At 31.4% G+C, this 27,354-nt stretch overlaps 1 protein-coding gene across 7 annotated transcripts in view; it reads right to left on the bottom strand.

Moving 5' to 3' along the window:
- The window catches only part of LOC143079060 (rho guanine nucleotide exchange factor 11-like), a 102,627-nt gene that overhangs the window by 46,971 nt on the left and 28,302 nt on the right, over window positions 1-27,354 (bottom strand). For 2 of the 7 annotated variants that reach the window (XM_076254206.1, XM_076254213.1), the window contains exons 6-10: window positions 11,117-11,238; window positions 6,127-6,207; window positions 5,369-5,500; window positions 2,547-2,609; window positions 1,947-2,114 (exon numbers count right to left, since the gene is read on the bottom strand). In XM_076254206.1, coding sequence (XP_076110321.1) covers window positions 1,947-2,114; window positions 2,547-2,609; window positions 5,369-5,500; window positions 6,127-6,207; window positions 11,117-11,238 — 566 coding nt within the window. Of the gene's footprint in view, window positions 1-1,946; window positions 2,115-2,546; window positions 2,610-5,368; window positions 5,501-6,126; window positions 6,208-11,116; window positions 11,239-20,054; window positions 20,177-21,723; window positions 23,097-27,354 lie in introns of those variants that run through there. The other 5 variants (XM_076254208.1, XM_076254212.1, XM_076254210.1 and 2 more) reach the window with 4 other exon arrangements.

Here is a 27,354-nt window from a genome sequence, read left to right as displayed (position 1 = left end):
ATATATATGTATAAGTAAGTATTGGTTTTGATTTCAATGAAAGGTTAATAAACATACTTCTTGATAGGCAAATCCTTATTTTATTCAGAAAATAACACATATAGCTTTGCAGTCCCAAGTTCCTCTTGAAAAATAAAATATTCCAGGAAACTTGAAACTAATGAAACATCTTATTACACTGATTTGAACAATTCACTCAGACTTTAATACCAGGAAAATCTGCTATCAATACTTAATTTTCTAAGCAATATTCAAGTAAAACGGTGATCAGTGTATAAATGAAGGGGCTTACATATTTATATGAATATGTAAAAAATATATCTTTTTTTTAAATCATAAAAAAAAAGCTTAAATAAAGGCAACAGTAGTAACATGTGAAAAAAGTTGCCTTTCAATGTCAAAAGTTCAATTTTGGAATCTTAATTGAGGACACATCTACATCCAGTTATGTAATTTTCAAATATTAATTAGCTTTTTTTTATTGCTAATGCATTAAAATACTTAAGAATATATATGCTCATTTGTTTAACATGCTTTCTACAAAATATTTCCTCATGCTTTTCAAAATTCAATAATTGATGAAATATGTTTTCAAATTAAAAGAAAAGCATCCTGCATTTGTTATGGCAACTAAACTCTCAAATGAACAGAAAATAACTCTTAAATAAACAGAAAATAACTCTTCAATAAACAGAAAATAACTCTCAAATTTCATGTTCCTCAAAATATCTCAATGATGTAAACAAAATATTTTCAAAGAAACTAAACTGGTTTTAAGTCGTGGTTAAATCTAGTTTGTTGTCGATGATGTATGCCGTGCAATTAACGAGTGTGACAGATCCAGAATTCTTATTTGTATTTAGCAGATACCCAGGAATTGGATGTTTCAGAATCTAATGAATTCTGGGTAATATTTCCAAAAGCGTACACCAAAATGTTGTGATTGATTAAAATGTGATAAACAATAGCAATTCAATCAATGATGTAATGTTATTTTCATTTTGGTGTACGAACAATGATATTACCCATAGTCCTTTAGATTCTAAAAAGGCAAATTTGACAGGTTGTTCATCCCTTGATTAAAGAATTAGATGGTTGTGTATAAAATACTAATAACGTACTCTTTGTTGCATTCTTATAAAGCTGTTATATTTGAATATCTTGACAGTAGTTATTTACTGAGAATATTACTAAAAGTTGTAAATATAGCTTCATAGACATAAGTGTTCAACACGTATAACAGAATTCTGCCTGCATAGGCCAGTGAAAGGTAGTAGGACCACTAAAAAGTATCTTAAAGAAGAGTTAAAGCCATATAGATGTGAAAAATAATTTTGAGGCCAGTAAGCTTGAAGGTTTCTTGTAACCGCTTCAATAGGAAAGCCATAGATCTTATGTCACAAAAAGAACTGATGAAGAGTACGAAATTTTATGTCTCATATTTGATTCCCTTTAATCAGACAATACATTTCTAAGATGTTTTTTGGTTGTTTTTTCTTTATCTTTTTTTATACTTTATTTATAGGATGTGCATGCAACAGAAAGTTGTGTGCAAGGGCAGGTTTAAAGGATGGGTACTTCATCACCACATTTTTGAATAGTTTATACTCTTTATTAGGCCAGAATAGTTCTACCATGGTGTAACTGAAGTATGACTCAAGTGAGTCTTAATCTTCATCTTTTAAAAATCATATCAATTCAATAAAACATCAAAAACAAAATCATTTTTAACAAAATATCAGAGAGCAAAACATATCATCTTTTATTGAATACAAATATATTTTCAGGTTTGGCCTCAAACTCAAATTTTGGAAAAAATAATATTTTAACACTGTTTGAAAAATTTATGTGGAAATCGACTTAAAAATGTATTGTGCTAATGGAACTGACTGGATCTGTCACGGAGTTAGTGCAATAAACTAGTGAGCAAGACAAGGGGAGATTACCTCCGGGCTTATATCAGCTGATTTGATGCTATAGTGATGGCGTGGTAATTGTAGTTTCGCTCTGCGAGTGCCAGCATCGGACATTGATCTTGATACTCCAAGATTTGGCTTATTGTTAAAAGAAGCTGGCGTGGACCTTTGTTTAACATGAAGGGGTCCACTAGGAAGCTAAGGGATAAACAATGTTAAATCAACAGGTTTTTTGTACAACATTAAATCAGGATTAAATTATATCAAATGTACTTTAAAAATAAAAGTTTCATTTCATTGCTGTCATTAAAATAAGTACAATCTTAATAAGGATAAGTCCCTCATGACTCTAAATATCATCTTTACTATCAACAAAAAAGATAAAGATGATAAAAGGTCATAAAACGGAAGAAAGGGTTAAACAGATTAAAATAAAAAAAATATTATAATTTCATCCATTTCATCAATACATATAACAGATAACAAAAAAATTGTTGAATAAATAACATATTTAATTTGAAAGACAAAAAAAACACTAATGGCAAATATATAAAGCATGTGAAAACCTATAAACCATACAATAAATAGATTTCATCATTGAAAAAGGAACAAAATATTTTGGATATTTACCCATGAAGAGACTGGCTGTGGATCAAGCTGGCCTAACTCTGGGGCCGAATCTGAATGCTGAACCTGAAACAAAAAAAAGTGTTTTTATTGTTCAAAGTCAAATACAAATACAAACAAATGTATATAGGTATATATGCACGGTTCATGATTTTTCTTAAGTACTTCAATAAAATATCATTCTGCCCTCTTAAGCCTTATAAAGTATGTTCCTCTTACTTTCAAATCTAAAGTTTGTGTCTTCTTTCTTTCTTAAATTTTTTTTTGATTTTGCCCATTGTTGAAGAGGCTGTACAGTGACTTATAGTTGTAAACCTCTATGTCATTTGTCTCTGGTGGAGAGTTGTCTCATTGGCAATAATACCACATCCCTCTTTTTTTAAGACTTACTTTAATTCTAGTTTCTAAAACTTGAACATTTTACATATATAAAATTACAACTATGTTTTCTTAACCATTTAAAATATAATTTTGGAGCAAAAGGGATTTATAAATTATGTTTTTGAGTGTGAATGCTATAAGTCTGGAAAGTCTGGACATAGTGTGGTATTCATGCATGAGGTTTATATCTACATGTCTAAAATTTTGCAATTTTGATTGAAAAAAGGTATAGAGTTCCCCTATTGTCTTACAAGTCCATAGTTTTTCCGATATTCTAGAGTTTTCACAGGGAATGAAATGACCGTTTTAGAATCTAAAGGTCTTTAGGAAGTTTACACTGTTCATACCCCAAAATAAAAATAAAGTCATGTCAATGGTTGTTTTTCAATTGTTTTAGATGATTTTAACCAATCACAACGCTTTGGTGTACACTTTTGAAAATATTTCCCATAATGCATTAGCAAATTGAAATCCCAAGAGCATTTACTATAAATTTAACTTTTACAGCCATGCAAGTTATCTGAATAGCTGAACTTTGTAAGACTTCACCAAAATTTAAGAAGTGTTTGTGGTAGCAGAATGAACCCAGTAATTATGAAACCCTAATTCAACTATCAAAATACATTAAAAAAAATATAAAAATAGTTCAAATATAAATTTGCATGATCAATCTATTGTAAATCTTAAACCAAAGGTAAAAACAGTAGTGGTTTGGTGAACATGCATCCTCTAAATGTGGACATGGATATTTACATGGGAAAGATTATGCTACCTATATATCACAGGTTTCATAAATACCATATATATGTTGTGTACAAGTTGCGATTCTGTACAGGTTATATATAACATGTACAAAATTTTTGTACATGTAATAATGTGTACAATGCAAAAATACAAGTTATAACATGTACAAAAGTACCTCATACATGTTAAACATGTACAAAATATTGCTTAAAATTGGTTTTAACTTGTACAAAATTTGAAAATGAAAATATGTTTTATTACATTATTATTTTAAAATTTTGTACAGGTTAAATTCATTTTTAAGCAATATTTTGTACATGTTATAACTTGTATTTTGGCATTGTACAATTTATAACATGTACAATATTTTTGTACATGTTATAACCTGTACAAAATTGAAATTTGTACACGACATATACATTTATAAAACAAAGAATACTGTGGATTCATTTACTTTCGTGGGTATCAATTTTCGTGGATTCAGAAAAACTTGCAATTTCACGGATACTTGATTTTTTTGGTTGTACCAATATCTGCATACAAGCATATATGACATTGGAAATTTGTTGAACATTTAAATTTGTGGGTCACCTGTACCCACAAAAATTAGTGTCCAACAAATAATAATGAATACACAGTAACTGTTTTATTCAATATCTTCCATTTTTTCCAAATAGAAGCCATGCATTGTGTAAAGGTGAATGTATATATTAGGTTACTTGTGACAGTAAACTATGTTCAGTCACTGAATACTGGGATTTGCAGCCAATCACTGCATAGTGCTGAATTTTTGGTTTAACCAAAGCTTTTTTTTTTTAATTTATGAGGAATTTCCATCAACACTATTCTTATTATAATATATTTTCTTTTAACTAGATCTCCAAAATAGAGGCAATAATCTCCTTGGCCAAGTATTTTTTTCTCCTGTATTCCTATACCATACTTTATACAGAATATTGTCACTTAAGGATGTCTGCTGCTCTAATTTAAAATAACAAGGATTTCATGTGGTTGCTTAAAATGAAAACAACTTTGATATTTAAACAAAATAAAGTAATAAAATCATTAGTCTCGTGTGTAGTTTTCAAAATACGAGACATTTAGAAAATGGCGGGAAAAGGGTTTTCTTCAGACTTTACTATTTGTTAACATTGGAATTGTTTTTTACCCTTTAAACCAAGAAAAAATAACAAGGATTTCATGCCGCCGGATCACTAAATCTGAAATGATCTATTGAACAGATTTATGAAGACAAAAGTGGGGTGTCGTGTAAAAAAAAATTTAATACATTTGGATGGATAAAACCTGAGAAAATCGAAAATATGACAAGAATTCAAAAACATGACCAGCAGACATCCTTAATTCCAGATGAATGAAAACTTGATTCAATAATTTTAAAATCCTTGATGTCACGAGATTCGGTAGATGTACAAATGTAGATTTCTTCTAGTTTTGGAAAGATTATCCTTAGTATGAAATTTTTCACTCATCCTGTAGGTTGATTGCTTTCAACTGCATCATTATTTCATTTTTTTCCCCATGATATTCAACTCCATGGTCTTCAGATTTATCTATAACTACAACGACCATTGCCTCTATTTTGGAGATTGTTTTATGTTTTTCTACCACAAATATAAGCACTATGTAGTAGGAAGGGTATCTCACCATGCGAGTCATGCTCTCTATGAGAACGGACTTACATGGGACAGAGAAGTAACAGAAGGAGTAAGAACCTTTAACTGCTCTTCTAATTTCTTGACTGTCTTTTCTTTGTCTACTATCTGTGATCCTAATTTGGCTGATGGATTTCTGTTATATTCTTTTTTAATTTGCTGTAAATAAAAAAACACAAAACATTTAAATGACAATCACAAACTTGTCTGCAAGTGCAAAATATAAAACACAAAAATATCTTTGATTTTTAAAATAAAACAAGTGAAATTGTGAGCTACTGCTCACTGATGATACCCCTGCCAAAATACTTGATGGTAAAGAGGAAGTTGCTTGAGTGATGAATCTGAAAACAAATCTCACGGTATAGCAGACTTATATAAACCTTGAAACCAAATTTCAGAAATCATGGTCATGTAATTCATGAGAAAAATGTAGCAAAAATTCTCAACTTGGATGTCACAGGTAAAATGATTTAAGTGTTCCGCAAACAGAAAGTTGTTGCCTGATGAATCTGAAAACGCATCAAACGGTATAGCTGACTCATAAATCCTGAAACCAAATTTCAGAAATCCTTGTAAAATAGTTCCTGAGAAAGATGAGACAAAAACTATTCATGGGATGGACAGACAGACTGATTGATTAATCTAAAGTATGGTTCAAGACTGAAACGTATTGGTCTACTGTATTCTATGGATTCTTTTTCTATACCTTACTGTCCAAGAAAAACATGTACCAAACTACTTAAATTATGATGTAGAAATACCAAATAAACTGCTTATACTACCTGTAGATCTTCTAAAGCCAAGTCATAATATCTCTTTAACTCTGATAATTTAGATAAGGCTAATTCTTTGGATTTACGGTCCTGAAAGAAGAACAAAATTTATAAATCAATAATATTCATAAAATTGTTTACAAATAAACTCAAAATTTGTAAAAGATAATGATCAATGATGGAAAGTTTTTTCTCTGTTGACTTGATAAATTACATTGTATTGCACAGATGGTTACCAGTCCATGTAGCATGCCGTCAATATGAATCGTCACCAAAAAAAAAATATGTAAACTTCCTTTCTTAATGGTTCACATTAATCTGTGCCAAGACTCATCTTGATGTATATAACTGCATAAATAATGAACATGTGCTACTACAAAATGAAGCTTAATTTTATGACATATAATATGTTTTTTTATTAATAGGTAATCAATTATCATTTTTTAATATCCATATGTTAACATATTTCTTTATAGGTAAACAAATAAATATTATGAAAAATCATTTTAAAAAATAAATATTATTAAATCAGTTAAATTTTTTATATAGATGCCATTAGTGTTTTCTGTCATTGGGTTCTTCGTCTTATTGGTGTATGCCCCGCATCTCCTTTTATTCAAATCACAACAGTAACCAGCTTTCATGCAATATGAAAGCCATTTAATAACATCATGTGACATGTAATTAACCCAATAGAAAGACCTGTATTGTGCAATGTAAAATGAAAACCTACTGTAAATATATAATGTTAGAATCTAGAATGTATAATTCATATGTCCAAGTTAAAACAATGAACGGAGCACTAATCAAATAAAAATAAATTCACAGAATGTATGACCAATGTACATATGTATTCCACAGTAGCTTTAATAACTGTTTTATTACCAACTTGATACTTTGAATAAGATGAAATACTGATATGGAAATAGGAATTATTGTGTGCGAATAAAAATAGAAAGTATAAGATGTCTTTTCTTTGACCAACCATACTATGACGTAGATAAATGTATAGGTCTGATGATAAATAAGATCAAAACATGTATAAACCATGTCAGATTTCTACCGATTATTAATTAACAATGATATGAACATTTTGTTACAATGTCTGGTATATACACAGTAACTTTTTTACAGAATGTGAATAGATGTTTATCAGAATAGTCCTTTGCTTTCAGCAGCATTTAATCTCTCAATGCATTTCTGGTTTATAGAATTGTACTGTTAGGTTGTGTCTCACTACCAGAGTCCCTTTATCTATTATTTTAGCTGCTATTTTAAACATGATTAAATTGTTAATTGCTATGTCATCAAAAAGCCCATTGGTTTGAATAATTTGACATATAGCTGATTGTATGCTACTTGTTTTGCTCATTGTTGAAGGTTGTAGAGAGACCTATAGTAGCTAACATCCACGTCATTTGGACCCTGAAAAGTAGTCGTCTCATTGCAATCATACCACACTCCTTATTTATATCAAGTGTAAAAATCAAACAACAACTTAAGTTATCAGATACTAAATCAACATTTTAGGTTATTTATAATTTCCTGTGAACAAGTAATTCAAGTTTATAAAGTTTCCAATTAGTAATGAAAGATTCATATATTTATCCCTGTCAACAAGGAACTTAAGCTATCACAAGCTTCTGTCTCTGAATATCATTTTAGCTTATACTTTAAGCACCCAACTTTCCATTATTAAGCATTAGCTGCTGTTGTTATAAGAGTTTACTGATTTTACATTATATTCAGTTTTATTGTATTTAATAGTATTAACATAAGCAAAAGCAACAATAACATTTCACTTGGAAAATGTTAACACTTGAAAGATTGGATTTATTAACAGAGAATTAACTGCTGACTTTGTACTCTATAAGTTAATGTGTTTTATCAATCTAATTACAACCAAAATCAAGTGTCGCATAATTCAATCATTCCGTTGAGTGTCAGAGAAAATCGGCCCAATCCATATTAAGATTTTCCAGGCATCCAGACTTAACTTCTTGTACATGTCATCTCAAAGTGAAGAGAGTATGTAAATGTAATAGACCACAAAGACCACAAACACATCAAAATGTCAATTCTTAGTACATGAATAATCAGATTCGGAATAAATTTGGATAACAGTAGAATAAGTGAAGGTCCATTACATTTGTCCTTGGACAATGGTCATATAAGGTGATATAATCTATTAAAGTCAAGTCTTCAAGAAATACTTTCACAAACTGGCCATATATATCTTTAGAAAACAATTAGCAGTATGACAACGTGATCTGAAAGGATTTTAAACTACATTAACCAAAAAGATTGATGTCATTTTAATGGAAACTTGATAAGTTCTAGAAAGATTTCAGCACTGTGTGCAAATTTGAAAGCAACAATCCATATGAAAAACAGCAACGTATAAATTCCATTCTTTCTTAAAACTTTTATATTCTCACCAAATCACTTACCAATTGCTAAAGTTTGCAGTAAAAACTGGATTGCCCTTGCATATACAAACATCATTTTTCTATTTATAATTTACTATAGCCAACATTATTGCCATAAACATTCAGACTTTATTTTAACCAACAATTGCTTACTTTATCTATAATGTTTGCTTGAGAGTCTACTCTATATAGTAAAATGTTTTTAATTCTGACATATGAAAGACACAGATAGTCATGTGACCAGTATATTAGCCAATAGAAAAGTAACTTCTATAAAGTTGTGAATAACAAAAAATTTAGAATAAAGAGTAGATACTGGTTAAGATTGAGCATTAGAAAAACAATGAAACAAAGGAAATTAGTCTTTGTTAATTCGTACATGCAGTTCTGAAAATTAAGTATTTCTTATTCATGCAGGTCTGTATAAAATAATGTAGAACTGTGAATATCTTTGAAAAAAGATTGCAGTGCTACAGTTTCAAATGACATTTGAATCTGAACAAGATAGACCTCACCAGAATGTATGCCCTGTTAAATTCAAGAACTGTCAAAGTTTGTTTTATTTATGCCTTGCATCTAAAGGCAATACACCAGCCAAATAAAGTGCATATATACGGTACATAATTTGTTTACATATTTTGTGATAATACTGCAGGAATCTGTTCCATGTACTAATTTAAACCTAAATACATGTTTATCTTTTTGGTGTATTGCCCCTAGACATCAAGTTTAAGACAGGTTGGAAGCAGGTTATCTTCTTACCTTGGGAAAATTCTGTGGGAATTTGAAATTTTATTTTAAACATTTAAATACTATAAAACACTGAAATTATTCATTAAAATTCAAGTTAAATCTTTATCTGCTTGTTTACTATTTAAAATGTGCAATTACTCAACTTTTTGTAATGAATTTTGATGAACAAAAGTATTAAACCTATATTTGTTAGTTTTGTTGTAATATTTGAACTCTTCAACTTTCTCCTTTAGGAAGATGAAGAACACCAATAGTAGTGTCTGAATGAAATAACAACCCCCCACCCCCCTCTTATTTTTGGCATATACATTAAACCTATATGATCAGTAAAACAAGATTACTAATTTTATTCAAAACACAATTAGTTTTCCAGTGGCATAAATGAAATGAAATGATTTAAGTTCATTTTTTAGATGTTAGAAATCTAAGTTCACAGTACACTCATATTTTCATAAATAAACCATGTCATCACTTTATTGTCAATTCTTAAACTTTTAAAACTTGAGACACGAAGCTGTCATAAAAAACAGCTTATCCTCAGTTGGAGTATTTTTATCTTATAAATCTAACAACATGAACAAAATCACTAATATATTTTTTATGTTGAAATTCAATCCATCTTTTGAATTAAAGTAAAGTTCACAACGATGTAAACAGACTAGTTTTCGATAAAACAGGTTTATAAATATATTGTATAAATCTTTAAATGTCATATGCTAAACAGTTAAAAAGAAATTGACAGAAAAAAATCATATTAATATGAATCATAATTATCGTCCCTGAGGTTGTTGTGTATGTATATGTGTGTGTGCAACAATACATAAATTGTATTACATAACATGCACTACTAACTATTCTCTTTATATTATTGAAATAACAGCAGCACATTGCTTGAATTCAACAACCTTATTTTCTTGATTAAATACATGATAACAGAACTAAAATAGATTCATATGTTTTGTACTGGCTTGTTTTATGTGAATCTTTGTTGCTGCTATATTCGTTCCTTGTAAAAAGGGCATTTGGATGAAAATATTGGTAAAATTGAATTAAAGTTGATTTTATTACTTTTTTTATTGAGAAGAAAAGGGGCACATAAATTCAACTGCCACTGGAAATTTCTTTTTCTTTTTCAAACCAGATATCTTGTTTAACAACTGTTCATCTTTAGACCCCTCCAGGACGGACATTAATATCATTGGCTCAAATGCTCTTAAACATGCATCTACAAAAGGTCATTTATCGACCCCTAACATGCAGAGTTTGTGGAATTCTCCTAACACTTATAAACCGGGGTACATCATTTTATAGACACCTATAGACTATCAATACTACTGCTAAAGGCTCATTAACATGCATTGTGGGGTGTTTTTCAAACACTCATAGATAATTCTATGGACCCCTCTATAAAAATTAATAAAAGGGCTATTAAGACTCATTAACATGCAGAGTGGGGGCTGTTTTCTTCCAACACTTATATCTTTCTATGAACCCCTCTAGAAAGTTGAAGACACTTATATAACTCTAGATCAATTATTGACTCCTATATAAAGTTAGTACTATGATCAGTGTGATGTTTACTCTAAACACACAGATCAGACTTAAAATCCCTACTAAGGCTTTTGCAAGGTTTTTTTTAAGATGTATTCAAAGAACTGACCAAAAGTATGCTTATTCTAACAGTTAGATACAGGAGAACATAAATATAATTTCTTTGTAAGTAACTTTGGTTTTTATGTAATATCTTCTTGGAATTCAAATAAGGAAGAGACCAAAATACATCAACTTCTATTTTCTGTTTCATCAATGATACATACATCAACAGGAAGTGGTGCTGTTACTCTCCGTGTGACACCTCCTGGTGGTTGATCACTAGCTTGTACTGCTCCCCCTCCTGTTGCTGGTTTATTTAGTAAGGTTAAGGCCACAAAAGAACCAGCTGAAAAAGAAGAATGAACCACTTAATCTCAACAATTTGGAAGCTTATCAAATCACTTTACAACTAAAATTAGATTGTGACAGAGTATATTTAGATCTGTTTTATCTGTAATAAAAATCTGAAATAGAATTTACAGTATAATCTTTAGAAAGTACAAAATCCTTTGTACTTGTTGTATTGCATGGTGAACTTGTTAAGAAGATGTCAGACAATGCCTATAAGCATGCCATCACAAAACTTCCATTAAACTCAATCAATAATGCTTTTGGATTTACCAAAAAAAAGTGTATTTGGGAAATTTGACCAGGATGTCATGTGAACTTTGTAAGTTAATAGTACATATTACTCAAAGCTAATACAGATAATAGATCAGTTTATGGTTCAGACATTCCCTAAGCTCTGTGACCACATAAAAGATAAAGTCAACACATTAGACTAATCTTGTAGTATTGATGATTTCAGTGGTTATATAATGCATGTTAGATGTTCAAACAAATTTAAGATGCATATATAACATTAAAGTCCCCTCAAAGTGAATTATGTTTCAAAAGCCTTGACACAGTTATATACATATTCAAGACAATATAGGTCTATGTCGACAAGACAGCAACCCAATGACAAAAACAATCAAAAGAAAACAAGAAGGCAATTATACAGCCTTTAACAATAGACACTACGGGTAATAATATTCATTATGATTATCACAACATTTTAATCTTAATTATAATAATACCCTACAAAAGTTACCAATAAAATGATCTTTTGAGAAACTTGCATCTTCAATTCAAACATTCTGACCCCTATCTTGTACATGTTTGTATAAATGGGTATAACAAGTACACAAGTGCTCCTCAGCCTTATCATGTATGAAGAATGACTACTGCTCTACATTGTTTGTATGGCGAACAACTAAACACTATTGGAAAATATCCAGTGCTACACTGGATGAACTGGACTTCACTTCCAGGAAAAGTAGTTTTATTGGAACATAAAATATCTTGTCAACAATTAAATGCTGACAGTCTCTAGAAATTAATTAATGTCTCTTCTTAGAATTAGATTTCAAATACTGGTGATGTATTGCACACAAGGATTCTAAGTAGTTTAGTCTCCTTCCCACCCTTTTCAGTCAAATTGAACAGATTGGTTGACATCTAACACCATTAGAAGATAGCAGCAATATTAAATCAAGTCAAGAGTCGAATAACCCACATAGTTGTAAAACTATAATTATAAGAAGATTTGGTATGAGTGCCAATGAGATACCTCTCTATCCAAGTCACAATTTGTAAAAGTAAACCATTATAGGTCAAAGTACAGTCATCAACACGGAGTTATGGCTCACACGGAACAGCAAGCTACAAAGGGCCCCAAAAAATAGCTTTTAAACAACATCATGCCACAGATAAATAGTTTTTATTTTGAAATCTGTTGGTCAACTTAAACTGATTGTGGGCTGCATATTTTTGTTAGTTATGTATTTATTTAAGACATGAACATTAATACCTCCCATTTTGTAAAGAGGGTGAATGCATATGAACATAACAAATAGCATAATGCCCCCAAAAATGTTAATTATTATAACATGATTATTAAGTAAACAAGTAATGATACAGATGTGGTGTCCATCTTAATTTAATGCAAATGACTTTTTAATGAATGGAACACAGCAAGCTGCAGTATAATGTTAGCTACAGCAATCTCACAAAACATATGATTGTTCTTGATGTCTAATTGACCTTAGGACCTCTATAGTAAGGGTCTGAAACTGTCTCTATTATATGAAGTATACTTATATATAGAGTTCTTGATGTCTAATTGACCTGAGGAACTCTATAGTTAGGCTCTGAAACTGTCTCTATTCATGTGTAAAATTGGTAAGGAGCACTTGTTTTGTTTGCAATGAAAAGAGTTGGTGATGGTCAATGGAAATCCATGGAAAGAGCTGATAATGGTCAATCGAAATCCAATGGAAAGAATTGGTGATGGTCACAGAAAATCCAATGGAAAGAATTGATGATGGTCAATGGAAATCCAATGGAAAGAATTGATAATGGTCAATCGAAATCCAATGGAAAGAATTGGTGATGTTCACAGAAAATCCAATGGAAAGAATTGGTGATGGTCAATGGCAATCCAATGGAAAGAATTGGTGATGGTCAATGGAAAATCCAATGGAAAGAATTGGTGATGGTCACAGAAAATCCAATGGAAAGAATCGGTGATGGTGACAGAAAATCCAATGGAAAGAATTGGTGATGGTCACAGAAAATCCTATGGAAAGAATTAATGATGGTCACAGAAAATCCAATGGAAAGAATTGGTGATGGTCACAGAAAATCCAATGGAAAGAATTGGTGATGGTCACAGAAAATCCAATGGAAAGAATTGGTGATGGTCACAGAAAATCCAATACACATAAACATTGATGGTTAGTGGAGAATGAGAACTTCACTACTAGTATTTGTTGTTATGGTTTGTTTTACACAATCTCATCAATCAACGGTGCAGCTCAATTTGACTTGGAAACAATTTACCTCATAGGAAGTCTCACAATTACATAATCAGACAGAAGGTGCCATTCAATTCTTCTTTTATCTCAATAAAGTTTAAAGTCATTTATGTCTGACAGACATTGCAAAACATTTTCTTTATTTTTAGAATAAAACTAAGTTAAAGTCATTAAGTAAAATTAGAACTTTTATTTTAGAAATGATATGATATTTTTAAACAACAGATTTTTTATATTATCATTTGGTATCTTTTTTCTGGTGAGATTTCAAATATATAATTCACATGAGTTGTTAAAAGTATAAAGACTGATATATACAGATACATATACAAATGTATACGAAACAGGGTTAAAAAAATTCAATTCAGTATGTTCACCATCATTTATAAAACATGATGGTCTGAAATATTTAAGCTAGAACAGAATACTGATAGGCCCTTCCTAAAAGTAGTTGACCTGCTGCAAGTGCTCCAGTTGTGTGGGTAAAAACCAATCTGTATCAGGGTTTTAGGACTTTTAGGTGCCTATGTAGCTAAGTTAAAAACAACCAACTGCATCAGAGTGTTCTTCCAATGCAGCATTACATATATCAGGTACATTATACATGTTATAGGAACAAGCCAATGATTTCAAATGTCAGTAGTTGAGACATTCCAGATACATGTACACAACAGGATGTATAAAGCATCAGAAAAGGATATAAGGATATTTATTGTGATTTTAATTTTAGAACAACAAAATATATGTTATTCATAATCAGCAGAAGAACTAAACATTTTCCAAGAGGAACTTGGGAGTTTTTTTTATAAAGCATGAAATTTTCAGAGAAACATTTGGAACTTTCTTAAGAATGAAATTTTGAAAGCATTTAGTTTTCTGAGAACAACATTTGCTGCAGCATGAACATCAAACTACATGTATATATCTATTTTTTATAAAAAGTTAAGTTGCAATCCCACTCAGCATCCTCAGGCAGGTTCATCTAGTTTTTGTGTCAATGTTAAAGGATGTGAAAGTCACCTGCAATTAGGCGTTGACCCAGGAAAACTGTAACAAGTTTTGGTAAGGAAGTAACATAGGGATCAATAAACACTGAGAAGGACAAAATCTGGTATAAAGTGTGAAACATTGTGTATTTAACAACTGCATGTGTGTGCATTAGAAATAAGCTAAATTCATCAAGCTGTTGCAGATGTTATAAAAACCTGAGAGTAAATAAATCACTCAGTACAGAAATCAGCTTGGGTTTTCCCCATAATGGATTACAACACCATATACTAACATGGGCCATTAAAGATCAAAGTACAACAAAAGTCTGATAGATCATACAATACCATCGAATAAAATGATTGATTTAACTTACAGTCCATGTCCAATATAGATGGTCTTTTCCTTTTAATTGGTCTAGTCCTTCTTAAACGAGGGATGTCAAAATTTTCGTTACTATTCATAATTTCTGTTAATTTTTTTTTTCTATTGTGATCACGAAACAGGAAACAAATTCCAAGTACCCACAAACTGTGTGAAAATATACAGTATAATCATAATCAACCTTTTGGCCTACAACAGTAGTTAAGGGAAAAGTAGTCCGTTATAGTTCATTTAAAAAACGGACACCATTGTCTGAACATTCCATAGAGAGCGAAACTAGGTCATTGTCAACAAGGAAGTTTATTCGACCTATAAAAAAGAATGTTTTGATATTGATAACATTGAATACAGGTATAAGCCGAATCGTTAACAAAGTAGTAACAAAAATACAGAACTCCAAGGTTAATTCAAAAAGAGTCAATAAAAACAGACAAAAAATACAAATGGCAATGGAACTCTTGGAAAAATCAAGAGCATACTCATGAGATGGTACAGGTATTTATAGAAGAAAATGGTGGGAAAATTGTTTATAGCTTGCTAAGTCTCCCACTGTAAGACAGTTATCAATATTTCCCTAACCAAATCTTTATGTCCCACTAGACCTTTTGAGGTGATCTTCAAATTTAAGATAACAAACCCTGTTCATTTTCTGAAAATGTAATTTCACTTCCTGATTAAATCTATTATTGATAATGTAGTATCCCAAATTTTCGGTGGTAGTGCAAAAAGCACAGTTAAGTACCTACTCGAAGATATGCAGGTTATTTAAAAGCATTGTCATTACTTTCAAGTAGTCAGACAATAGCAGTGGAAAGGGCTGTCTACGTTCTGATCTCAAAACCTGTATTGGCCCTTTTTAGGGGGTGCTATATGACCTGGTGTAAATATTACTGCCACTATAAATTATATTTCTGGTAAGTGTGATTGTACTGTAGATGTTTGTATGTTCATCTCACAGTCATCCCATCATTTAACCCATCAAACAACTGCACTTTTCTTTATGGTTAATCATTTCCTCCAGAGCCTGATCAAGTATGTACTTTCCAATCACAACAATTATTCAATTCATCTCTATATTACCATATCCACTTCAAAAAATATAATTGAAAGCATAAAAATACAGATATTTGGTTGGGTTCAAAGAGTTTCTTATAATCGGTTTATATCAGCAGGAAGATATCCTCATTTTTCTGTACATTTCACAAAAAAATCATACAGTAAAAGTACTTGCAAGTCATACAAATTCCAGTATAATTATTACAAATTTGATTTGTAAAATTTTTGTGAAAAGAGCTTGCAGTCTGACTTTAGCATAAAACCTAGATGCACAGTTTATAGTACAGTTCTGTATACATGGCATAAGAATAATGTGCCTGAATTTTTATCTCCTAGCAATCATGGTGTAAAAGCTTTATGAAAAGATATGGAGAGAAGTGATGATTAATAAAACATTTGTTTGTCTACATGTAGGAGGCTGATCATTGACATTGGATTGATATATACACAAAAAAGGTAGAAGATGTGGTATGATTGCTAATGAGACAAGTTTCAAAGAGAAAACTTAAGACGGATTTATGTTCAAAACAATAAACGAAAAAAAATAAATATTATATACAGCCACAAAAAACAACCACTGAAATACAGGCTCGTAACTGGGGACAGACACCTATAGAATATGGTAGGGTTTAAACTTGAATGTGGCTACCCCAATCGACCAATGTCCATTGACAATATATCATCTGTCTAATCATGGTCTATCATAAACAAACGTATATTAAGCTGATAATTGTATCCATCAACAACATATCTTAAGCTTAGTGTATGAAGCAAAAGACAGAAAAAACTGTAAATCCACACCATTCTTTAAGCCAGAGAATATCTAGAAGATGATACAAGTTGATAAGTGAGCAGGATTTGGCTTCTATTCAAGGTTTTATGCAGTGTAAACATTGTTTTTGTTATATACATGGCATATCCTGTATCTGATAGAAGATTTTCTATAGAAATTATTACATTGTTTTATTGAACAAGTCAAGGTGCTAGGCTAGCATCTGGTTCATGTCTAAGGTCATTCTTTGTCAGTATTTCACTAGGGTGTTGGTCATAATAATATATAATTGCTTATCAAACAGATTAGGTTGTGTCGAAGGTTGTTCAATAGATACAGTTTGAGGATCTTTTCAAAGTTCCTCATTCTCTGCCATTTATAACCGTTATAAAAATGGGGTCAATAAAAGATTTGTTATACATCAATTTCTTAATATCATGATCAGTATAAAAAACCTTATTGTTTCAAAAGGTATGGATTGATTGACATTTAGAATTTAATGCCTCCTTCTTCACTCTTGGCTATTATGGCAGCCAATTTTTATTTGGGAAGGAAGATGTGTGGTACCCAGAGAGACCATAGGGTCCCTTGTTTAGAAAAACTGACATTCCATTATCCTTGTCAATAAACATTAGAGTAACATACCTGCAACATATTAGTGCTAACAGGCAAAGAAGTTATGACCGTCTGTAGATAAACTACAAACTAAGCCATCAAGACCATCAATGGGTTGTCATTTCAGGGCCTTTAATAACTAAGCGGTATGGGCTTTGCTCATTATTGAAGGCCATACAGTGACCCATAGTTGTTAATTTATGTGTCATTTGGTCTCTTGTGGAGAGTAGTTTCATTGGCAATCATACCACATCTTCTTTTTTATATTAACAACCAAATGAACTAAGGACGGCAAAATGTACATATAATGTGGTAAAATTATATGCAGTCAAAGTATATAAGACTTATCAAGTGTGACTTTTCACAATGGATGTCCTTAACCATTAGTATAATAAAGTAGGGTATTCTGCTAGTAGCTTCATTGTTGTTTTTTCTCAGCATTGTTGTCTGAAAGTCTAAACTTGTCACAGGAAGTGACACCTTGTTTTAAGTATAATTATACTATCAGTCAGAGATAAAAATACTATCAAATTATATAACTATCAGGACTTATAGATAAGTGTATACCATGAGAGGATTACTAGTATCAAGACACGAATAAACACCCCCTGATAGTATAGTCATCTCAAAAACAGTTGATAGTAATAGTATATACATTAGAAAATATTCCTCACAAACGCTGACTGATAGTTTATTCATTACAAACACTCCCCCAGTATTTATCAATCTATTTAAGTCCTTGTTCAAAATCTCACTGAATCTTAGTCATTGTCATCATCCATTTGTTTTTGTCAATAACTTATTTTTAGCTCTAAAACTTAACCTTGGGAGTATGGTACACTTTTCAGTTTCTATGATTTACACTTGTCAGTGGTGGATCCAGGGGGAGGGGGCCAGAGGTTGGAAGCCCTTCTTTCTTTTTTACGATCACTCCATTTGAATGGGGACATATGGTTGGACCCCTTTCCTTTTTTTTTTTGGAAAATGGCTGGATCAACCCTTGCTTGCTTTCAACATGTTCAATCAATCCAATCCAATCCATTCAATGCATTACATTGACCAGTCATGTCTCAGTCATTACAGCTGAACAGATGTGCTGGGCCAGCTCTCCTTTACCAGCTATCTTTGATGAGGGTTTACAGTTAGATGATCAACGACTTACTACTTCAGATGACAGAAACCAATCCAAGCCATACAGTAGACGTAGTAGAAGCCGTACCCGCATTAACATGCACTCCAAAACCCATTGTATCATGGGGGAGTGTTATACCGATTAACATCCGAGGGCTGTATCCTAGGTGTTGGGTGATTGACCTTCATTTCACTACCTCACACCTTTGGTCCTGATAACGCTTCCTGTCATCTATAATACTACGTCCGAGACTCATCTACCAGTACTCCTTCATCTATGTTAACGGGCTTGAAAGCTGACCAAACTGGCGCTGAAAGCAGCCATTGTGAAGTAAAAGAAACATCAAAATAGTCAACAAAAGAAAAACAACTCACCAAAACCAAGATGGCGGCCTACATATGGCGTCCTCTACTACCTGTTCCTGACCCACGGCATCAAAATATGATAAAGCTCACCAAACGCCTTCCGGTAACGCGCTGACCGTGCAAGGGCTGAAAAGCCAGTCAAGGTCGTTAAACACTTCCATATATATATATATGTTCAAGAAATCTCTTTCATGTCTATTGACAGTTGTTTGGAAATTCAGGATCCTAATATTGTTCATGCTTGTTTGAATTGTCTCTTCAACATGTTCAAAGCAGAACATAGAAAACTGAAGACTGAAGACTGAGCAACACAGACCACGACCAAAAAATCATCTCAGATGCTCCTTATGTTTTCAGGTATTTTGTGTATTTCAGAATGATACTTCTGGTGTTATTTTATTGAACCCTTTGACTATTATATCAAATAATTCTTGTCACATCGGCTCCAAGCATTGGTTAATGGGCCATTCAGCATGATCAGTCATACGGATTCTCAGATACTACACAAACTGTCATATGGTACTTTGTCCAATGTAGTATATGGTAAACATTCACTTAGGAACATGTATGTGACAACTTCATAATAGTGTACAAATGTTTATACTATACCAGGAATTACTCATTTTTAAAGAAAATTTGAAGGTGTTGTATTAAATGCCCTAAACACCAATAATTATCAATTATGTTGATAATACAACTTCACCTGAAGACAATATTCAACAATATTATATCTTCTCACTAGTCTGAATAGAGAGAAATTAAATGACATTCCCCTGTCCTTTTGTCCAGATATTTAATTCTTACTCATTTACAGGGTCAAATTTTGGTATTCCAAGAAAATGTCTCTTCATTTTAATCAACACGTATTAAATATTCATTAAAAAAACATAAATGATAAGTTTTTTTAAATATGAATCATGTTTGTTTACAAACTGAACAATAGTCTCTGCAGGGCAGGGCTATATATAATTTGGTTACACCCCAACCCCTTACCTTCTTAGGAAGATTATATTCAATTGTTGTAATAATAGCCTATGAGATACACATCTTTCATCCCTATCACTTACTAGTCAGGATATCAGGGAGGATTTAACAACTTCCTGTACAGATTTTATGCACAGGTATAAATGACATATTTGTTAAACAGGTAACACGTCAATTATTTTCTCCCTTAGGGAACCCCATAGATTATTACTTATTCACTTATTCATCTAATACATATACATTATCCTGTTTCTTTAATTTTTTCACATGATTTAATTGATAAATGAAATTTTGCTATTTTTATCATGATGATCTTTAAAAAATAATTAATTGAATACATATTAGATTGTTTTCTTGGTGCAGGGGAAACAATTGAATCAATCATGGTGGTGATTTCTTCAACAGATAATTTTTCTTTGTAGTTAGAGGGTCCAACCAAGGATTTCTTTTACTGTTTACTTAACAAGATCATGGATTAAGCTGTCCCTTTATCAGTGTCTGTTATAACAACAGGGAGAGTTGTCTTTGTTTTTAATAAAAAAAAAAGATAATTTTAAATTATGATAATGAAATATTTTGAAAGTAATTAAATAGGATTTGTCCCTTTAAAACAAGAATTGTCAAATAAGAATTTCTGGTAGATACTGTACAAAATTGTGTTAATATTCATAATAATCCTCAAGTTCCATGTAATGATATGTAAGGTGTAAGAATTATGCAAGGTTACAAGATTTGCCAGATTAATACAGTACGGTGACCTGAGGTTATGAGTTCAACTTAATTGACAATGATTGCCTGGTTTCCTGCCAAGAGTCTATGGTTCTCTCCCAATACACCTTCTGCCTCTATCTATACAAACTGGCCTCAGGCTACTTGAGGGTGGTGTTTAACACCAACAGACAACCATAACAATGATGAGGGTCTGAACCTACTGTTAATGATTATACATCCACATACATGACATATCTATGCTTTTGTTTTGCTAGGACCATAATTGTTGGGTACTGTTGATTGAAATCAAGTCAGGTATTTAACTTCCAATTTTCAAATGAACAGAACTGAATATTGTGACAATGTAGTAGATGAAAGCTGTCTTAAAGAGTGTAGTACATAGGCAATGGTCATTTTTCAACATAAAAAACAAGCCTGTAAATGTCAAGGACAAAGGTCACAGAGGGTCAGACATTAACACATGATACAATCAATATACTAAGCCAATTCCTGTGTAGAATTAAATATTTCATTTACTATAAAACAATAAGATACTACACACCACACAACAACAAACACACACACACAAGGGTCAAGAAAGGTCAGACATGAACACATTACTAGATCAGACAGATATCAACAATTGACTTAGCCAATTCCTTGGTAGAATTAAATATTCCATTTACTAATTAAACCAATGCCTTTCAGAAGAAGATACTACACATCATACAACAACAAACACACATGAGGGTCACGAAAGGTCAGACATGGACACTATCAATAATATATACTGAGCCAATTCCTAGGAAGGATTAATTATCAATACACTATTTATTAATCAAACCCATGGTGAAGATAATACACACCATTCATCAAACACACACATATCACACATAGAGTGTATAAAATGAAGGTTGTGTGTTAATTTGATGTGTTAATCATGTACATCCATCACATGTAGACTTACCCTTTGTTTTCTCTCCAAACAAACTAGATTTCCTACGAAGCTTTTGTTTTGACTGCATAGTGTTATCAATACAAATATCAAATTATAATTTCCACTTCTTAACACATTTTTTCCACTAAAATTCTTCTGGAATATTCACATAGAAACATACTTGTTGAGCCAGCAAAAATTTAGATCAAAATTCCAAAATTAAAGCATCAAAAACGTGCACTTTTTCTCTACATAATTAAATTAAATCTCAAAGAATCACATGATAATGGCCAAAATTATCTCCCTTTAGTTATGGTTTCCACATTATCCAGAGCTACCAGAAATACACAGTTCTTCTCATTATATAATCATTTTTCTCCAAAATATGATGACTTTTCCTGAATTATTACAGTTATTCCCCCTGATCTGCACATGATATAACAATGAATCAGTAATTAATTTTTATAGATATCGCCAACAAATTATGGACAAATATGATTTATAACAATAATCACTTCAATATATCCTGTATTGTTTCTTAGTATTAAGATTTTACTCTTCACTTCATTTTTAAAGATAGCATATGGCTATGTTGAAAAAGTCAAAACTGTTTTAGTACTTGGATAAAACCTCTGAAAATATTCACATACAATATTGCGAAGATACAATGTCTGAAGCTGACAGTAATTCTCAAACCAAGTTGGTGTGCAGTCTTACATTATGTCCAGTCACAAATTGAAAACACTTGAATATTTGTTTGGAATGTTTCTTTGAACATCCGTATCTAACAGAGATATGATTTGGGTGAACGTCCCACTCTAACAAAGATATAATACATCATGTCATGTCAAAGACAATACCAAGTTATGTAACAAACATATGTACTCCTCACTTACACCCAAATATATCACAATAACTTTCGTTTTCCTCTCAAATATTGGAAATAATTCAATTCATACTCAACACTACAAACGTTTAAATTAATCCATAAAATATCCAACTTTCCCTGAACAAGTATTGGAACTCTACATTATAACACATAATAAATATTTCATCAACAGATTCTCCATATTCAACAGTAAATTCTATCCGAACTGTTCAATTAACTGCGATAGGTTTCAATGCAATGTTTTTTAAACAAACCCTCATAATCTTAAGAAAATATCTCAATTTTAATCAGTCTCCATCTCTATGCATCCATTGTGTGTTTCAAGTTAAAATATTAAGTAGTGTATTTTTTCCCAATAAAATTGTATTTGATAACTATTACACATATTTTAATCCCGTAACACGGCAACAGGTTTTATACACAGGCTTCCAATATGGAATCAATAATTGTAAATTTCTTTTTATATCAGAATTGGACACAACACTTCACTAAGATCATGTATCCCACTGGTAGAACAGTGCAAATCAATAGTGCGTAACATTAAAACACTGTATGGCTACTGGCATTAAAAGTAAAGCGAGTTACACCTGATCATTTCAAGTTAATTGTAAGATAAAACCTGAGATGATCCTAAATTCAATGTAACACTAGTATTAGACTTGTTTGCATCAGATAAGAACTACTTGAGAACTTGGCATATAGACTGATATACAACTGTAATGATAATAGCTTCTTTGGTCAGAAAGGTATTTAAATGGCTCCAGATATCAACTGGTCTTCTTTTGTGGATCAACACCATGTGAATGCTAGACTTCACCACACTAAAATCCCACTATTCTATTCTGACTGAAGTCCATTTTAATTTTCCTTGGAAATATCTACCAGACTTATACCAGTAAAATGACCAATATAGTTTTTCCCTTGAGGATAATTATAACAGCTGATACCTGCCAGTTCAACGAAATAGGTTTTAACCAGTCTTTCTCAAGAGTCAATTTACTGGTCAATTAGAACTGAGTGTTTTATTACCATGCTTTCTGTGTGCACACACATACAAACTTTTAACAGAATGTTCAACTTTACAAACCTACATAATCCTGCCTTTCACCTCTGTTTTCATTTGATGCAGATTAAAATCTATTGTAAATGTACATCTGGATATTGACTGGGTTTTTTTTTAGCTTATAACCTCCCAGAACGGAGTTGAACAATAGAAGAAAGTAAGTGAAGGGCTGTTAATAGATCAGTACACTTTACATAAGTAGAGAACATAAAAGATGTCTATAAAGTGGTTATTTGTTTTGTTTCTACTATGTCAATATCTTTGTCATTAGGTATCATGAAACACCTGACCTTTTTGTCATTACAGGTAAATTTATACAGGTAATTATCTCAGGTCAACTGGTACTTTGGACAGCAAAGATAAAATATGAATGTCATGTTTCATGCTGGATACAAAATGAAATTTCCAGTAAGTTTTCTTTGAAACAGGTACTTTGGACAGCAAAGATAAAATTGAAAGTTTTGTTTCATACATGATATAAAAAGAAATTTCCAGTAAGAAATAATATTGATGGATGTATCAAATTGTCTTTTCCAATTGGACCGTCTGCTCAATCTATCATGATCAGAATGATAGGAGAAACATTTGACGAGGGTTGTAAAGGGTAATTTTCGTGCATTTTGTTTTGCCATTTTTATTTCACGTGCAGATGTGAAAAAGGTTCTTTATTCACTGTGTTTCGTGAAATCGGTAAAAAGATCCACGAGCAAGACATTTTTAATTGTTCGTTCATCGTGAAATGGCAATTTTATTTTGCATTCTTCCGTGCAGATACCCCCCCCCCCCCTTTTTTTACACCATGCATTCTTCCGTGCATATATAAGATATCAACTCTTTGATTTCAATAAATCTTATTAACACTTAATTTTTTTCAAAATTGAACTTGACAAAAGGAGTCAAAACCCTAATTTATTCTTAAAGGGACACTAGCTACGATATATATAAAAAAATAAAGTATGATTTTTTTTAGATCAATCATTAATCAAATTGGAATAATGAAATAATAATTTGCTTTTAGCAATCAATTTCCTTTAATTTTGTTGAAATAAGCGATTAAACATAATTTTTGACTGATTCACTTGCAAGTGAAAACGTCATCATCATTCTAACCGGTATTCATGTGAACTTCAAGTTAACCCCTAGCTAGAGATTGACAACGCATGCATTGTACGTGTACTGGTTATTTAAAGAAAAAGAATGTCAACAATGAAAGTGAAACTACGGTAAATCATTTGATTACTAATTCGATGCACATAAAATCATTCTTATATGGTTAAAACAATAAGAAACATCTATTTTTAATCTATAAAATAAAATCAAACAGACCTATAAAAATGCAATTGCACGTGTTGGTTTAATCTATTCGTATCTTTATTTTTGTTTACATCGCTTATATGGTCATCTGAGGTCAAATCGATAGTTAATTAGATGGCGTTTGGACTAAAATACACACGAAACGAACCTATATATTATCTACCCCATGCTCTGTAAACTGTTTATTTTAGACTTTTGATAGTTTGGATAAATGTTTTACATTGTTATAAACCAAATATGAGAATTTGAGTCAAATCGGTTACAATGAATTTGACAGCTAGTGCCCCTTTAATGAAGTTTCTTGGGAATCCATGAACAGACTGTTTCAAACAATTAACCTCTTGTCTCATCATGGCAAATAAATTGCATATGACGACAAGGGAGAGAAGCAAGATTAAACTTGGACACATTCTACCAATGGAAGGAGTTCTGTATAATGGATCAACTGTTACATAGGACAAAAAGGAACCTCAACTTGAGATAACATATTAATATACATTGCATAACATTCACAATCGAATGCCTCAATGTGTAGCATGATATTATTGGTAGATAAAAATCTTCAACTAAGTACAATTGGTACTAACATACTAACATGGCAAAAAAGTCTCAATTGCGAAATTAACCTTGGTTCATTTTTCTTCTGTACTTGTCTATACAGGCAATAGATAATAAGACATAAGAAAAACACATTACTGATTAAAAACATAAACAAAGCCTTCAATTAGAGGCTGATATATATTATACATATGTGATGTAACATTGAGTAATGAGGGAGGGGCGGGAATAAAACATGGTAATGAGGAAGTCCCAATACTCGCCAAATTGGTAAATAACGATAATAGGGAACATTTTCAACAAAAGCAAAAATCCTGATTTATCAGAGTTTAACCACATCAAAAAGACAGACAAATCCTTGAAAGTTTTTCTTAACTTTTCTCATCATTAAAGTTGTAAATCTGACCACCCATATCTATTTAAGGTTTCCATTTAAAGTTTAAAAGTTAAAATTATCCACCTCACTGAAGTACAATAGTTAGACTATCATGTGTAATGTTTATAACTGTCATATGTATATATATCATATGTAGGCCTTTTGTCCTGATCTTACTCATCTAATATGGTCTCCACCCTTTTGAGGAAGTGCACACCTTTTATACAGGTGTTATCTATAATAACTTGTCAAAAATTACAATATATTGACAAGGTTCACTGTAATATAATCGCCCATGCTTCAAACTGTTTAAATCAGTCAGTTTTCTTCTAAATCAGTCAGTTTTTCTCCCCCATAATTTGAAAATTTAACACCATGCCATTTAAAAATAGCATTTTTTCCACAAATTATGGCACCAAATTTACAATGCATGTAGTTATAAAATCTATTTAAATAGCACCATGGCATGGTACTACAATGCTAATTGAGCCCCTGTGTAGTTACTAGAACAATGTTGGTTAATGTGTGCTCAGTTTTTTCAATAAGGTGGGTTCCATGAAAACCTAAACAGTATAATGATTAGGCCCAAAATTAGTTGGCGTTAACTGTACATTGTATCAGCACAATATATGTAGCAACAATACCATATTGGTAGCAATTGAAAAAAGTGTCTTAGTAATCAAGACACATTTCAACATCCAATACAGCCACAAGGAATACCCTACAGGATTCATTCTATTTTGGGAGACATCTGATCATTGCTTTTATTTATCTATATACTAAATATCTTTGGCTTAGTTTTAAATAATTCAAGTTTCAAAATCTAAAAGTTCAGAAGAAGTAAGACTATGATCTTATATTGTCATTTGAAGATATCATTTATCACACTGTTATTTAAAATTATCATGAATTCTAAATATAAAATAAGAGTAATTCAAAAAGAATCTGGGTCTATATTATACTTAGGGAATTCAAATATTTCAGTTCAAACCGGATGTTTAAATATAATTGATTATTTACTTAAATGTATACATTATAATTTAACTGCTCTTTCTGAAGAGCTTTACAAATAATAATATTACTCAGATAAACAGCAGAGACAAGATGACACTTTAATTTTGCAATAAATTTATGAACTACATTGTACATATTTCTAAACCTTAACAAACAATCAAGTCTCTGTACCTTTTTACTGATTTCCTAAACTTGATTCCTAAGAAAATCAGTAATACATATCATCACTTCTTCAATTATGATCTAGTCCAATTTTCATATATTTAGTTTGACCCATCAGCTACACAAAACATGCTACAACCAGACCACAGCAACAGTAATAATGTCAAAGTAACTTGGTACATTAAATGTAGAGAATGCATTGAAAGAGAACAAGGGAGGGAACTTAATCTCATCCAACTTATTACTATTTTATAGAAAATGTTTTGAACTACTAAACAGATGGAA

The sequence above is a fragment of the Mytilus galloprovincialis genome, chromosome 6 (assembly GCF_965363235.1).
Source record: "Mytilus galloprovincialis chromosome 6, xbMytGall1.hap1.1, whole genome shotgun sequence".
Taxonomy (NCBI): Eukaryota; Metazoa; Mollusca; class Bivalvia; order Mytilida; family Mytilidae; genus Mytilus; species Mytilus galloprovincialis.
This window is presented reverse-complemented; position numbering and strand designations above follow the sequence as displayed.